At 36.5% G+C, this 16,605-nt stretch overlaps 1 protein-coding gene across 1 annotated transcript in view; it reads right to left on the reverse strand.

Moving 5' to 3' along the window:
* Positions 1-1,504: 1,504 nt before the first annotated feature.
* Znf721 (zinc finger protein 721) overlaps positions 1,505-16,605 on the reverse strand; it is a 70,990-nt gene continuing 55,889 nt past the window's right edge. The window contains exons 4-7 of the mRNA XM_013506812.1: positions 14,662-14,746; positions 12,413-12,539; positions 11,870-11,965; positions 1,505-4,223 (exon numbers count right to left, since the gene is read on the reverse strand). Coding sequence (XP_013362266.1) covers positions 1,597-4,223; positions 11,870-11,965; positions 12,413-12,539; positions 14,662-14,746 — 2,935 coding nt within the window. The 3' untranslated portion in view covers positions 1,505-1,596. The remainder of the gene's footprint in view (positions 4,224-11,869; positions 11,966-12,412; positions 12,540-14,661; positions 14,747-16,605) is intronic.

Consider the following 16,605-nt stretch of genomic DNA (forward strand, 5'->3'; position numbering starts at 1 on the left):
AAAAAAAAAAAATACATACCATTTCCAAAGGTCAGTAGCCAATTAGCCATGCATTATAGAATTGCACAAAACATTTTTAGGTGATGGACGTGTCTACATGCAATATGTATAAACAGTATCTCCTCTGCCTGCAGGTTTCCTTCTACTACATGAAGCAAAAGCATTCCGCTTGAAACACTTTTCTCTTAGTTGTGGAATACATTGTATAACCAACACTGTTGTTTCATATAAATGTCAACTTCCTGACTTTTGAAGTTTATCCAGTTTTCACCTCAACTGGCTCACTGAATTCACTGAATTTTATCTCATTTGTCAAACTGAAAGAAACATAAAAAAAGACTTCATTCCTCTGCTAAAGTGGAAACTTAATACATTAATAAAATGTTTCTTAATATGGTGTGAAAATCATCTCCAGAAGACATTCCTGAACTCTACTAAATGTTATAAAAACCATGCTTAAACATGTATAACAGTATTTCATGAGCTTTGAACAAGTCATGTTAGGTTTTGTAGAAGTTGAAAGCAAATAAAAAAAGAATTGGCATGGAAAGATCTTAAAGCCAGAAATCCACACTTGCAGAAATGAAATTTTTCTTTTTAAGATATGTGACATTAATCACTATGACATTTTCAAGTATTTCAAAATTATCTTTCATTTCTATAATCCCTTTCTCTTCAAAAGGTAGGTATACATAAATACATATATTCACAAACACACAATTACAATTTTGATAGTTCTTTTGCTCCAAAAATTAATAAAGGTAATCATTGTATTGTAAAAACTCAGTATATTTAAAATATTTAAAACGTGGAAAAATTAAAGGACACAAATTTTATTAGTAACTAACAATTTGAAAATACAGGGTTGATACTCCTATATCATTTGTATAACCATTACAATTTCTCAGTAATTACTATAGGGAAAAACAGATAAAAATTAGAGTATTCTCCAAACAATTCATATTTAATGACACTGGGGAAAGGGATTAATAAAGATGTCCTTCCATCATTTCCCTAATTGTGCATTATGTCATCCAGATTCAGAAATGGAATGCCTGTGGCAGAAAGACATCATTCAAACACCACACTGTTTTATTTACTTACAAAAACCATGCATAATCTCAAATATTTCAATCTCCAGTGTAAAGAAAAGTATAGATTAAAAACTCAGGAATCCTGTTCTTCAAAGGATGATCTCCTGAGAGGTGTGATTTCTCCTTTTCAAAGGGATATTCTGTAAGTTAAAATTTACAATAAATTTCTATTCATTCAGAGATAAATTTTCTGTATTACTCTGACACCAAGTGAAGATTATTCTACCACATCAACCAAGGATGTCCAGTGAATTTTAAGCAAATGTTGAAGGATTTGTCATATTTTCTATACATGTGTGATTTCTCTCCAGTAAGAATTCTTATATACATCAAATTCTGAGGCATAATGCTTGTTACACTGTTTACATTTATGAAGGATTTCTTCTTCAGTATAAGTATTTTGCGGTACTCTGACAAGTATATTTGGGACAAAGATCTTCCCACAGTCATTCCACGAATGAGGTTTGAAATCTGAATAAGAGTTGCCACTTTCTTTACATTTTTACAATTTATCCTCACTATGAATATTCTGGTGTTGAGTAAGGTTTGAGCTTTGATTAAAAGCTTTGCCGCATACTTTACATTGATAGGGTTTCTCTCCAGTATGAATTCTCTGGTGTCGGGTAAGGTGTGAGCTTTGAGTAAAAGCTTTGCCACATTCTTTGCATTTGTATGGCTTCTCTCCAGTATGAATTCTATGGTGCTGAGCAAGAGTTGAACGATCATTGAAGGCTTTGCCACAATCTTTACATTTGTAAGGTCTCTCTCCAGTATGAATACTGTGATGGTTAGTAAGAGTTGAACAATCATTGAAGACTTTGCCACATTCTTTACAATTATAGAGTTTCCCTCCATTATGAATTCTCTGGTGCATAGTAAGTCGAGAGCTTTTATTAAAGCCCTCACCACATTCTTTACATTTGTATCGTTTCTCACCAGTATGAATTCTTTTGTGTTGGATAAGGGCAGAACAATCGCTAAAGGCTTTGACACATTCTTTACATTTGTAGGGTTTCTCTCCAGTATGTATTCTCTGGTGTACAGTAACACTGGAGATTCGTTTAAATGCTTTGCCACATTCTTTACATTTGTAGGGTTTGTCTCCAGTATGAACTCTCTGGTGGAGAGTAAGATTTGAAGAACCATTAAAGGCTTTGCCACATTGTTTACATCTATAGGGTTTCTCTCCTAAGTGAATTATCTGGTGCCGAATGAGGTTTGAGCTTTGATTAAAAGCTTTGCCACATTCTTTACATTTGTAGGGCTTTCCTCCTATATGAATTCTCCGGTGTTGAATAAGGTTTGAAATTTGAATAAAGGACTTGCCACATTCTTTACATTGGTAGGGTCTCTCTCCAGTATGATGTTTTTGATGTTGAGTAAGGTTTGAACGAACATTAAAGGCTTTGCCACATTCTTTACATTTGTAGGGTTTTTCTCCTGTATGAATTCTTTTGTGTACAGAAAGGTTAGCAATTTGATTAAAAGCTTTGCCACATTCTTTACATTTGTAGGGCTTCTCACCAGCATTATGAATTCCTAGGTGGTTTCTAAGGCTTGAATACAGGGTAAAGGCTTTGCCACATTCATTACACTTGTAGGGTTTCTCCCCAGTATGAATTCTGTAGTGTTGTGCAACATATGAAAGCCTGTTAAAGGCTTTCCCACATTCCTTACATTTGTAGGGTTTCTCTCCAGTATGAATACTATGATGACGGGTAAGGACTGAGATCTGATTAAAAGTTTTGCCACATTCTTTACATTTGTAGGGTTTCTCTCCAGTATGAATTCTCTGATGTTGGCGAAGGCTTGAGTCCTGGGCAAAGGCTTTGCCACATTCTTTACACTTGTAAGGTTTCTCCCCAGTATGGATTCTCTGATGTCGAGAAAGGCCTGAAGTTTGATTAAAAGTTTTGCCACATTCTTTACATTTGTAGGGTTTCTCTCCAGTGCTATGAATTCTCAGGTGTTGTTTAAGTCGTGAATCCTGGGTAAAGACTTTCCCACATTCTTTACATTTGTAGGATTGGTCTCCAGTATACATTCTCTGATTTTGAGTAAGACCTGAGATCTGATTAAAAGCTTTACCACATTCTTTGTATTTACAGGGTTTCTTTCTTACACCATGAACGTGCAGGTGTTGTTTAAGCCTTGAATCGTGGGTAAAGGCTTTGCCACACTCTTTACATTTGTAAGGTTTCTCTCCAGAATGAATTTTCTGATATTGAATAAGGTCTAAAATTTGATTAAAAGTTTTGCCACATTCTTTATATCTGTAAGTGTTGTTTTGAATATGGATACTTGGGAGGGTAGCAAATTTTGAGTATTTATAGATTTTCCTACCTTTTTTATCTTGAGAAAGACCCTTTGGAAAGCAAGTCCACTCATGTTTCCAAGGATTTGAGCCACAGATGAAGTCTTTGTGAGTTTCATCACGTTCGTAAATTTTCTCACCAATGTAAGTATCTGGGTAATTATTTAGAATAGACCCCTGGCTAAAGGGATTCCTAGTTTCATTATGAATGTAGTGTACATTCCAGATATCCATATCTGCATCTGGATTAATCAATAATGGGAAAGTAAAAATATCATAATCATTAAAATTGTGTATTTTGACCAAAGGAGAAATTGTTTCTTCATTGCAGGATGAACTTTTTCTAAAGGGACTCTCAAACTGATCACATTTACAAATTTCTTCATTTTTAAATCCATTGTCAATAGAGATGTTTAAGTTAAAGTTTAACCCAGTAGAATGAGGTAGGCCCCTTTTCAGATTCTCTATTTTTCCTTTCAAAGGGAAGTTATCTTTCAAAAATTGGTGTGGATACTTACTTATACAAACACATGGCTCTTCAGAAGAAACTGGAATAAACTGAGATCTTTTCTGAGATGATGGATGCTCTTCATCTCCATTGACCAACAATTTTTTGCTGTGGACAGGTATCACACATTGGTTATGTCCATCATAACATATACTCTGACCTTCACTCTCACCCATGCTTTCCCATTCTTTCCTTACGTATAAATTGTCAAGGCCACAATTTCCATATCTTCCCTTTATCATATTCTGGAGCAAATGTTTTATACACTGCTCTCCTGAAAAGTCTTGGATATAATGAGAAGATACAGCTGAAACAAAAATAAGAAGTTATCTCAATTAACAGACTGCAGTGAATATATTTTGCAAATATAACATCAAATTATATGAAGCTGGTAACATCAGCAGGATAGGAGAATAGTAACTCCAGAGATACATGAACATAACAACATACTGACCATATTGTTGTAAGAGCTTCCAAAACTAAGAGTTTATAGCACTCCAGGTGAACAGCACATTGGGGGGGTGGGGGCAGGGAGATACACCATACAGGAAGAGGAACATTTGCTACTTTTGTCAACTACAGATCTTCCTCCCCAGAGCACTGTGGAATTAGAGGTTTAAAAAAAGAAAGGAAAAAAAAAACAACCCTTTCTTCTCCCTCAGGACAGAAAAAGAGGAAAACATGTACAAATGCTGGCTTTCTTGAGGGATTTTCATTTTGTTTATTTTTAATTCTGGCTTATTTATTCTAAAACAGAGTTCTATAGATAGGTTTATTTTGGGACAAATGACTGGGTTTGAAATTTCTTAAAATTTATTATTAATGATTTCATTGGCAAATTAAACTCTATGTATTTATGAAGTATATCATAATGTTTTAAAGTGTATATATGTAAGCTGAAGATATAGCTCAGCAGCACAGCACCTGCCTGGCAAGCATGAGGACCTGAGTTCAATTTCTGGTACCAAAAAAAAGTATACATATGTGCTAGAATCACCAAATCTAGCTAAATAACACATGCACTTATATCATATAATCATCATTTTAGTGCTTAGCATATTTTACATTCTATTACCACTTATCAATACATTAATTACACTCACCATTTTGAGTAGTTGAGTTCTTCTATTGTTCATATATATTAAACTTAAATTTTGTAACCTTTTGCCAAAATTATCCTGACCACCATCCATAAAAACCATAGCCCCTAGTAATCAATATTTGATTCTTGAAACTTCTGACTTCAACATTTTCAGATTCCACATAAGATCATGCAGTAATTTATTTTGGTGTCTGCCTTAGTTCATATTATGTAAAGTCCTCTGTGTTCTTTAAATACGCACCCATGTTGATATAATAAGATTTTCTCCTTACTGCTGAATAGTAATCCATTTTGTTTGGGATTTTTATTTTTCATCTATTGATGCGCACTTAGACTGTTTTTGTATTTTGGCTATTGTAAACAATGCTGCACTGAATATACGAGTGGAAACAACTTCAACATATCCATTTCACTTTTTTTTTTGCTGTATGTTCAGTAGCAGAATTGCTGAATCATATAATCACTCTAATTATAATTTCTTTAGAAACTTCCATACTGTTCTACATTGTTATGTCTTATATTTACATGCCTACTCAAAGCCTCACACAGGGGCTGGGGATTTAGCTCAGTGGCAAAGCGTCTGCCTGGCAAGCGAAAGGTCGTGAGTTCGGTTCCCAGTACCGGAGAAAAAAAAAAAAAAAAAAAAAAAAAAGAATCAAAGCCTCACACAGTCCCAGGTAGGACTTTTGGAAGTGACTGGCTCATGGGTGCAATAACTGGATCAGTTCACTAACTGGATTAGACGGACCTAGCCTACCAGAAATGGTAAAGAAAATCATTTCCACTGAAAAATAAAATGCTCACAAGCAACACAAACCATGACATTTTAAAGCTCTCTGGGAAAGGAGATGTAACACATAAACAATTCTGTATGCTATGAAATTTGAAAGAGAAAAGCATAAATAAACCATCATAAACCTCTGTTAAGGGATACACAAAATAATAATTACTCTGATATCAAAAACATGAAAGAGCAATGCAAAGACAAAGAATTTTCATGTGGAATTAAAGTGAATTCATTACCAATTTAAAATACAGGACTGCATGTGGAGGATGCATGCCTTCAATCCCAGTACTCTGGGAGGCTGAGACAGAAGAATCACAACTTTGAGCCAAGCATGCATAACTCAGAGACTTAGGAACACCCTGAGTCAAAATGAAAAATAAAGGGGCTGGACAGGTACATCACTGCAAAGGTCCTGGGTTCAAACCACAATACCAACAGACATAAACATACATACTCTAAATTACAGAGTTGGGGGCCTTAAGGTGCTTTCTATAATCCCATGTAAATGACAATATAAAAATCTATAAACAAAGACAAATGGGAAAAGGACCAATACATGTCAATATAAAAATCAATGAAGCTCAATATTAAAACAAGTAGGAAAACAAATTATAATACATAAAACAGTATCTCTTCTTTTCTTTTTAGCATTCAAAGACCTCGGTTTAATAACACTCTATTTTTAGGGCAAAAAATCATCCAGTATATGAAGACTGAGCTGTCTTATAAAAAGTGCATTTTTTCAATACTTACCTACTTAAAAAATAACTGAAAGGTATCTCTGAAGGAGATACCATCTAGTTAAATGAAATGATACATGCACAGCCAGAGCTGACCGATTCTCAAGTCTGTCCTTCCACCTAGGCAGGAAAATGCCTCTCGGCATCTGGACTGGGTGAGGGCAGATCTGCTGTCCACTGTGCAATAGTGAACAGCTCCCAGGGGGAAGTCGCTATGGCTGAGTGGAGCCAGATGTAAGAACAGCTGCTCTGATGTACAGCTTGAAAGTAGGAATCATGGCATTTTGTGTGTTTTTGTTGACTGAGCAACTTTAAATTTATAAGCCAATTTTGTTACAGAAAATCCTACATAATACAACTCTGAACTTAGATTGCTTTAAAAGTATTTCCAACTAATATTATTTAAATATTAATTAAATAATTTCTAAAATGGCAAGAGTTTTTCTTTTTAGCAATTTCTTCAAATATAAATGAATTTATACTTAATCTGAAATAAAAACATATATTTATTAATGAGACTAAACCTTTTTTTAAATAAATCAAGCTACAGTGGACCTTTGAGTTGCGACCAACTTCATATACAAACAACTTGGGTTACAACCAGAACTTTAGATTTCACTTACAGTCAAAGTCTTGAGTTATGACCCAAATGTTGGCCGCTTACGCAGTTGTAAACAAAGACTCACAATGCCAGAAAAGCATATGTAAGCATACATAAACATCAGTCTGAGCCCAGATATGTGTGTCTGTGGATGTGATTTCAGTTAGAGCTTTACATAATCCCTATGATTACCGCTATCAAAATGGCCTCCAAAAATTGACAGAAGCAGCTAGGGAAAGGAAAGGTAAAGAAAGCAATAGCAATTGAAAAGAAGAAGGAAATTGTGGAGAAATACAAGAGTGGCATTGGTATGACCAATCTCACTAATACTTAGTACAGCATGTCAAAACTCACCATCTCAACAACCCTACAGAGGAAAGATTTTTATAAGAAAGCTAAAGTTACTAATGGTGTTACTCAAATTAGTAAGTCATGATCAAACATGTTACATAAAGTAGAAAGGCCTTAGTCTATTAGTATGGATAAACTAAGACAGATTATAGCCTTAGCCTATAATTTGTGAAAAAGCTAGGGCTATAAATGTAGCTCTTTTAAAAGATAATCCATCAATGAGTAAAAATAGTGAAACATTTCATGCGAGTAAGAGGTGGTTTCACAACTTTAAAGCAAGAACTGGGGTTCATAGCATAACTAGGCATGGTAAGCAGCCAGTGTTGACAAAATGGCTGCTGAAAATTACATACCTCACTTCAAAACAATGACAGAGAAATGGCTCTCACCAAGTTTTCAACTGTGATGAAACTAGCCTTTTCTGGATCAAAATGCCCAGGAGAACATACATTACCCAGTAAGAGAAGGAAATGCCAGGTCACAAGCCTATGAAGGATAGGCCTACCTTACTGCTATGTGCCAACGTGAGTGGTGACCTCAAGATAAACTCTGTCTTGCTCTGAGACCCCTAGAATGCTCAGAAAACAAAGTCATAAAGAATAGGCTTAGGGGTCATGTGGAGATCTAAAATAAAAGCCTGGGTAACAAGAGTACTTCTTCGTGAGTGGATCAAGGGAAGCTATCTGTCCTACTAGTAAGAAATATCCAGAACACAAAAGTTTACCACTCAAGGCTCTCATCATGGACAGTGTTCATGCTGACCCACAAGATTTGTTAGAAAAATTGGCTAAAGAATTCTAATGGCTCTCAGTCAAGTTCCTCCCACATAAGACAACTCCTCTACTGCAGCCTATGGACCCGTAGGTTACAGCTAACTTTAAGAAGCTATACACCAAGGAACTGTTCCTGAAGTGTTTCCAGATGATGTTATATACAAATTTCACCCTTAAGAGTTTGGGAGGGAACACTATAACATCCTTTCCTGTGTAGGGTTAAGAAATCCTGAGCCAATCCTCTCGAAGGACACTGAGATCTGCCTGGAAGAAAGTGTGGCCTAAAATTACACAGGAAAGACTATGAAGGCTGTGGAGAAGAGCTGTAGCCGTAAACTGACTCTGTGGTTGATTACATATCACTATAGCAGAGTCCATAGGCTTGTAGTGATGTTGGGACACTCAGAGAACTGTCTACAGAGGAATTTCAGCAACTTCTGGCTAAGAAACAGAAGAGCAACTGAGGAGCTTTTTGAATTGGAGGGAGAATAGCAACAATCAGTTCAGCAAAGTTCTTCTGAAATAAAGGAAATCCTTAAATAATGGACAGAGCTACAAACATTTGTAGAGAAGACCCATCCCAACAGAGAAATAGTCAACTGTTGCATTTATCTGCTTAATGACAATGTCATGTCATACTACAGAACAGTACTAAAGAAAAGATGGAAACAGACAACCTTAGACCAGCTTTTAGTTCGGAAAAGGTTGAGATTTACTGAGCCAGAAGCAGGTCTTAGTGGGATACAGACTCTCCCAAGGACAGAAATGACACCAGAGAGCCAGATTCCTGATGTTCTTATGGAAGGGGACTCTCCTTTCAAACAATAACCAACTTCCATTTCATCCTCCCTTCCTGCAAGACAAAGATGTCAACTTCAATGGTGAGTACAATACGAAATTATTGTTTCTGGTAAACTAGGCACATTTTATAACTTTTTGGTGAATACACTAGGAATTTTATTTGTGTTTCTGGTAAATTATGCATATTATACAACCCTTTTATATTATGAAAAAAAAAAAAAAAGGCTAGGGATTTAGCTCAGCAGCTCAACTCCTGCCTGGCAAGTACAAGCTCATGAATTCAATTCCCAGTACCAAAAACAAAGAAAAAAATTTATATATATATATATATATATAATGGTTAGTTAAGGGTGTTTTGAGAGGTTCAGAACACATTATGGGTATTTCTATTATTTCTCATGGGAAAAATAGTCTTGACTTACAACCAACTTCAGTTACAACCAGCCCTTGCACACGAATTGAGTGCAAGGGTCCATTGTATGTGCTGTCTACAGACTTTTTATATGTAAGAACAAACAGGCTAAAAGAGAAAAGTTGGAAATGATATTACTTGCAAAACAAAAGAAGGAGAGTTCACCATAATTATACAAAATAGAGTCACAGTGATATGAAATGAAATACACTTTAAGTTCAAAACTTTAATGAGATGAAAATTAATAATGATAAAAGGGATGACTTTCTAGGATACTTTAACAATTATATATATATATATGTAACTCACATAGCATGTCTCTAATATAAGAAGCAAATATTGACAGAATTGAATAAATATGAAGTGACACAAGAGCAGGATGTCAATTCCTCAGGTACAATAAAGCAAAATAAAGCCTGACAGAATTGTAACAGGAAACAGAGGACTATGAAAAACATAAACCAACTAGACCTACATACACAATCTTAACAACTTGTTATATATTGAACAAACCAACTGCTGAAGCACAATAGATCTTAAAATATTAAGTTCTTTTCTAACCATAATAAATAAAAGTAGATTTCAAAACATAATAAAGTACTGTAATTGAAATAGTTTAATGCTGACATGAAGTTAAACAGAATACAGAGTACAGTAACAAATCCTCACATGTATGGACAAGTCTACATATATTCATACACTGATGTGCACTGCAACATTATTTACAACAGCCAATAGGTAGAAGCAACTTAAATGTTCCTTTCCATGAATGGATGAAGGCAATTTACAATACTATTCAACCATTAAAAAGGTAACAAATTTTCTAACATCCAGAATAATGATTAATCTTGAGGATGTTATTCTAAGTGAAATAAGCCACTCACAAACAGACAGGTACTATGTGACTCTACCTCCACATCTAAAGCAGTGAAACATGTAGAACAGAAAGCAGAATGGTGTTTGCAACCGGGAGAGCAAAGAGAGAAAAGGGCATTTACTTTTCATGGGTATTGAATTTTAGTTGTGCAAGATGACAGCTTTATACTGATATGTTATGTAACTACCTGAATGTACTGAATAATTCCGAATAGTACACTTAAAAATACTTGAGAGTATATTTTATTTTATGGGGTTTTGACCACAAGTACAAAAATGTTGAAAAGCTACCTCTAAATCTTAGGTATTCTTCTTAGACAAGGAAATTAATTCATTAATAATTTCCATGAATATTCAAGTACAATGAAACTACTCAACACAAATCAACACAGAAAATATGTCATGAACAAAAACAGTAGTAATAGTTTTGCATGCAAATAAAAACATATACAGTTTTACTGGCAATAGATACATGGCTTATACATATTTGAATTTCACCTTCCACTGCCAAAAGTGCACAATATTGAAAACTGCTATCCATTCAATATATACATAGGGCCAGGAATACAGCTCAGTGGCACAAGCATCTGCCTCGTAAGCACAAGGTCCTGAGTTTGATTCCCGGTACCAAAAAATAAAAATAAAAATTATATATATATATACATAAAAAAACAATAACTGATGTGAAGGAACCTACCTTTAAAAATGAGACAGAAAAACAAATTGCAAAACAAGAAGAAAAAAACTTTAACCCATAAGATCCTGAATAAATATATGTGTACTATTTTTAAAGTCTTTCTAATAACTATACTTTTCAGTTGTGACTATATAATACCCATTGAGTAAAGACATTCTGTATCATTAACATTCAGTATACAGCAGAATGCACCCCCAGAGCCTCATGTGGTCATAGGTGGGACTTTTTCAGAGGAGGCTGAATGTAGAATGTGTGACACTGATTCATGGTGCAATGCTAGGATCAAGGGCAGAAAAATTTCACAGAAAGTCCATTATAACCATTCATAAAGAGCTCTGATGAAACAATTTTAATGAATGAGTATTTTAGACAATATCAGGGAAACTTCTTTGTCTTCGCACAGAGGTCTTTTGAAATGTGCACAGCAATGAAAAAGTAGCCAGCATGCAGACTCTCAAAGGTAAATGGAAGGGATTTACCTATCACTGTAAATGTGTGGGGAGGAGGAGCCTTGGAGGTTTTTAAAGAATGATAAACATAGGGCAAGAAATGCCCTCCCTTCTGGGATAGAAAGAGAACTAAACCTAGGCTTCTAAAAAATCATTTCCATTGGAACAGATTTTCTCAAACCAAGCACCCATCTCTAGTTTTCTGAGATAGGGCTAGCCTTCAAACTCACAAGCTTCCTGCCTCAGACTCCTGAATGCTGGGATTATAGACATTCACAACCACGCCCAGTTCAACTGACATTTTAAAGTCTGGCTTCCTCTTTAACATTTGGACACCTTACCTGTGTTTTCTGTTCCTACCTACCTGGGGAAATGGCTACTATTTCTTCTCTTTCCATATTCCAAAGCTCCTTCCTTTGCTCCAGAAAGGTGACCAGATATGGCTTAGATATAGCAAGACCTATTTGTTGAAAGATAGAACACAGTGCTTGCTTGAGACACTTCTAACCCATACTTTGCTTAGTACTAGAAAAGTATCAAAAGATTTTGGAAAAGTACTTTTCCAAATTTTGTCTCCTGACAGACCCATCAATTTGCACGCTATGAGCTCACTTCCAACTAGTATCAAATCAAAGATAAAGGGGAAAAATGGGGACTATACGATGTATGCCATATAGCACTGGATTTCTGTAATTACCACTAGTCTTAAGTGAAGGTTGTACATTATCACAAGAAAGGAGAAGGTTAAAACAAGAATAGAAACATTTTCAAGTATACATCTCCAATTTTTTTCCTTGAAAGTAAGAATCTGAAAATGATTCATGCAAAGCAAAAACACCTAAGAGATGCTCTGTAAAGTAAACTAATGTTGTTAGTGCATCAAGAATTCTCTGCACATTATCCTCACCCAGGGAGACCAGGTTTCTGTAGTTCTCTAACATCACGTCCCTATATAAATTCCACTGGGCAGGGTCCAGGCATTCCCACTCCTCTGGAGAGAAATCAATGGCCACATCTCTGAATGTCAATAGTTCCTGAAAAATAAATAAATACATATATAAACAAACAAAGAGCACACTGACCATATGGACATTGACAGAGCTCTTAATGTGACCCAAGATGAATGAGAGAGCTTAGAGAGTTATAGTTCTGACACAGTTAACACGGTGATGTTCTCTAATTTATAATCTAAGGAAAGCAAGTGATATGAGATCCACAAAAATCAATGTAAACACTGTAAGGAAAGCTGGGGTACAGAAAGGGAAGGATAAGGGCCTTAGTGAGGTTTACGGCAAATCCTGACTGGAAAGTGTTAAACCCCTGCTAGAGGGAACAATTAAGACAAGCAGGGAAAACTAATATTACCTGGGCACCAGAGTCGCAATTCAATCCTCTCCACCTCCAGTTAAGTTAGGAGGCAAGCTGGAGAAAGCACCGCATTATACACAACCCAGTATGTAAAATATATACTCACACCAGGACACTCACATACCTACATATATATTATTCTCTCACCACGTTAATATACTAAAATGTCCACATATCCCTTTATTAATTGCTAACTTGGCCTTGAATGTGAGGTTCTGCTATAAATATCAGGTATCACCACGTCAAAACAAAGAAGACCAAAAGGAGCTTACCCAACAAGTTGCACATAGACAACGGAAAGGGACACCAGGAACAACTCTCTAGGAGTAGAGTCCCTTTCTTGCCATATAATAAAAGCGGCTAAGAACAAAGACCCTCAAGCTCCCTCACTCTGACGAGGCAGCTGTCTATCTCCTCACTTCTCTCCTCTTTCCAATAAGGTAGCTTTTTCTCTCTTCTAAACTTGTATCTCTAATTTTTTATTTGTATAAAATTTAAGAACTCCAGGGAAGATATGATTCATCCTCACTGAAGATGTGATAGTACTACACTTTCATGTAATATGAAGTGTAAAATTAAGGTATCAACACAGAAATACAAACTTTAAGTGCCATATTTTTGGGGGGGTGAGGTACTGGGAATCAAACTCAGGACCTTGCGCTTGCTAGGCAGGCGCTATGTCACTGAACTATATCCCCGGCCCTATATTTATATTTTATACAATAAATTATATAATTTTAATCAGATGCTAAAGCTATGGTGAGTTCCAAGGGTACTAAAATTTTAATGGGTACAACCAAGAATTTGAGATCTTATCAAAATTCAGACTCCAAGTAAGTACTTCTGGATTGGGGCCTGGATTTCTCAATTAAATACAAACTCACCAGTGATAGTAGTACCGAGTCCAACCGACACTCTTAAAGAGTCATTACGCAGCTGGGCCTGGTGGCACATGCCTATAATCCCAGCACTCAATAAGCTGAGAAAGGAGGACTGCCACAAGTCTGAGTCCAGCCTGTACTACATAGTGAGTTCAAGGCCAGCCTGAATTGCATAGCTAGACCCTATCTCAAAGAACAAAAACCAACAAGAAAATCATCAGGCAATTATAGCAACAACAATAATTTCTGATCATTTAAAGTAAACTACAAGTCGCTCTAACAGTCTTTTATATCTGTGTTGCTGAGATAAAATACCTGACACCCAAAGTTAAAGGAGGAAAGGTTTATTTAATTCACAGTTCGTAGAGGTTTCAGTCTATAATTGGCTGGCTCCAAGGCAGAGTGGCAGACTGGCATCACAGAGGAGAAACAACTTATGGTGGGCAGAAAGTAGCAAAGCGAGCAAGGCATTACCACAGCTCTTTCTGTCCCTTGTATCTTATCCAGGTTACCCAGCCTTAGGGTGAGTAGCACTCACCTTAATCCTAGTGCCCTTGATCCTAGCATTGCACCATGAATCAGTGTCACACATTCTACATTCAGCCTCTGAGACTCCGTGGGTATATCGAGACACAAGCTTTAACAAAATCTTAATGCATCAATCCCAAAATAATCTATGAGAGCAGTATTTACCTTCTTTCATAATAATATTTTATAAAACGTTAAGTAATAAAGCCTAATTTTACCCCCACTTTATCCGACCTAGAATTCATATAAAAATGAATATAAGGACCCAAATAGAGTGAACATTAAAAGGATATTTCTCATAAATGATAAAAGTAATGGAAACATATTAAGAAGGTAGTAGAGAAACCGACATTGCATTTCAGAGGAACCCAGCACTCACCCACTTTTCTATGAGACAGAAGCAAAACACCTGGAGAGCAGCTGCTTTATCCAAATGGGTGCCTGTGAAAATGCTGGATTCAAACCTGGGGAAACCCAGAGAGAGCTTAAATAATAGAGCAAAGCAGACAGAACGCCTCAGTACCTACTTTGATGTAGGAGGGCAGGGTAGAGATGAAGGGAGAATCCAAGTGAGCACACTACTACAGATTCAGTAGTAAGCAAAAAGGCAGTCTGAGCAGACAGTAGAACCAGGTCTACAGAGCAAACACACTCTGGAGAAGCTTTCTGAACATGCTGTGGATGCTCATGCACTATACTGTGGACCCATTTTGAGATTTTCTGAGCTCATTGTTTTGGGAGTCAAAGGGTACTGCATTTTCCTGTCTTCAGGAGCTTTGCAGCAATGTTAATGCACACTTACTGCAAGCAAGTCTGTGACCTCTGGGGGAATGGATGTTACTTCTTTAAAAACAATAGTTCAGGAAGCCAGCTGCAGGATTTCAGGGGAACACAATTTGGAGCTAGGTCTCTGAAGACCAGAGCCCCCAGCTAAACTTCTTTAAGCACAATCAGTACAATTCTACAGAATTTTCACATCCTCCAAGTGAGCAGCACAAAAGGCTCCAGGGACTCCGACCTGCAGCAACCATCACCAGCTCTTCCCTGAGGGTGGCACAAAAAAAATCTGCAGGAGAAACTCTGACTTCCTCCCTACCTCGTACTGGCACATAGAGCAACTGAGATACTTCACCTGGCTCTCTGGTCATGGACCACTCCCAATGGTTGCTGGGTAAGTAACAGAAGCAAAAGAACTGAGTGTGGTGGCACATGCCTGTAATCCCAGCACTCCAGAGGCTGAGGCAGGAGGATCACTGCAAGTTGGAGACCAGCCTAGGCTACAAAGTGAGCTCAAGGACAGCATGAACTGTGTAAGGAGACTCTGTCTTAAAAAGACAAAAAAAAAAAAAAAAAAGAAAGGGATGAACAACCTATAGCCTTTTGCAGCACACCACCTAAAAAGAAACAGAAGCTCTGATCCATGTGGGTTGTGAACATCCACTCTTGCCTAGAGGTCAACAATTTTGGAAGAGAGGAAATTTTTATTTTTCAGGAAGACTTTTTTTTATTAGTACATATTTGTTTTACATAATGTTTACATTCCTTGGAGGAAAATTGGTTCATGTGCATAACACATCATTTCTTTTTTCATCCCCTTTCTCTCCCCTCCTTCTCACCTCCCTCCATCTCTTTATCTCCTTCCCCTTGGAGAACACTCTATCTCTCTACTTGCTATTATCTATCTTTTATTTTGTTCTTTACTTATACTTTGGGTTTCTTATAAGAGAAACCATGGGATATTTAAGCCTGTGAGTCTAGTATTTCACTTAATATTATGGTCTCAAGTGCATCCATTTTCCTACAAATGACTCACTTTTCTTTATGGCAGAATATTATTCCATTTTGTATAAACAACATTTTCTCTTTATCCATTCTTCTACTGATGGACATATATGCCATTTCCAAGATGTAGCTATTTAGAGTTGTGTGGCTATACACGAGTGGTATCAGGGTATCATTATAATAAGACATGTTTAACGCTTTGGGGAAGATACCTACAAGGGGAATACCTGGATCAAATGGAATTTCTTTTTTTTTTTTTTTTCCCCGGTACCGGGAAGCAAGCTCATGACCTTGTGCTTGCCAGGCAGGCGCTGTGCCGCTGAGCTAAATCCCCAGCCCTCAAATGGAATTTCTAATTTCAGTTAGCTTCTTTAATAAATGGTTGTGGGAAAACTGGCTATTCACATGCAGAAGATTGAATCTAGACCTTTATTTCTCACCATGTACTAAACTAAAATAAAAATGGATCAAAGAACTAAATGTTAAAACTGAAACAATGCATTGGAAGACAAAATAAGTAAAACTCTTGAGGGGGGATGTA

This window comes from Chinchilla lanigera, unplaced genomic scaffold, assembly GCF_000276665.1.
Source record: "Chinchilla lanigera isolate Chin_1 unplaced genomic scaffold, ChiLan1.0 scaffold00113, whole genome shotgun sequence".
Lineage (NCBI taxonomy): Eukaryota > Metazoa > Chordata > Mammalia > Rodentia > Chinchillidae > Chinchilla > Chinchilla lanigera.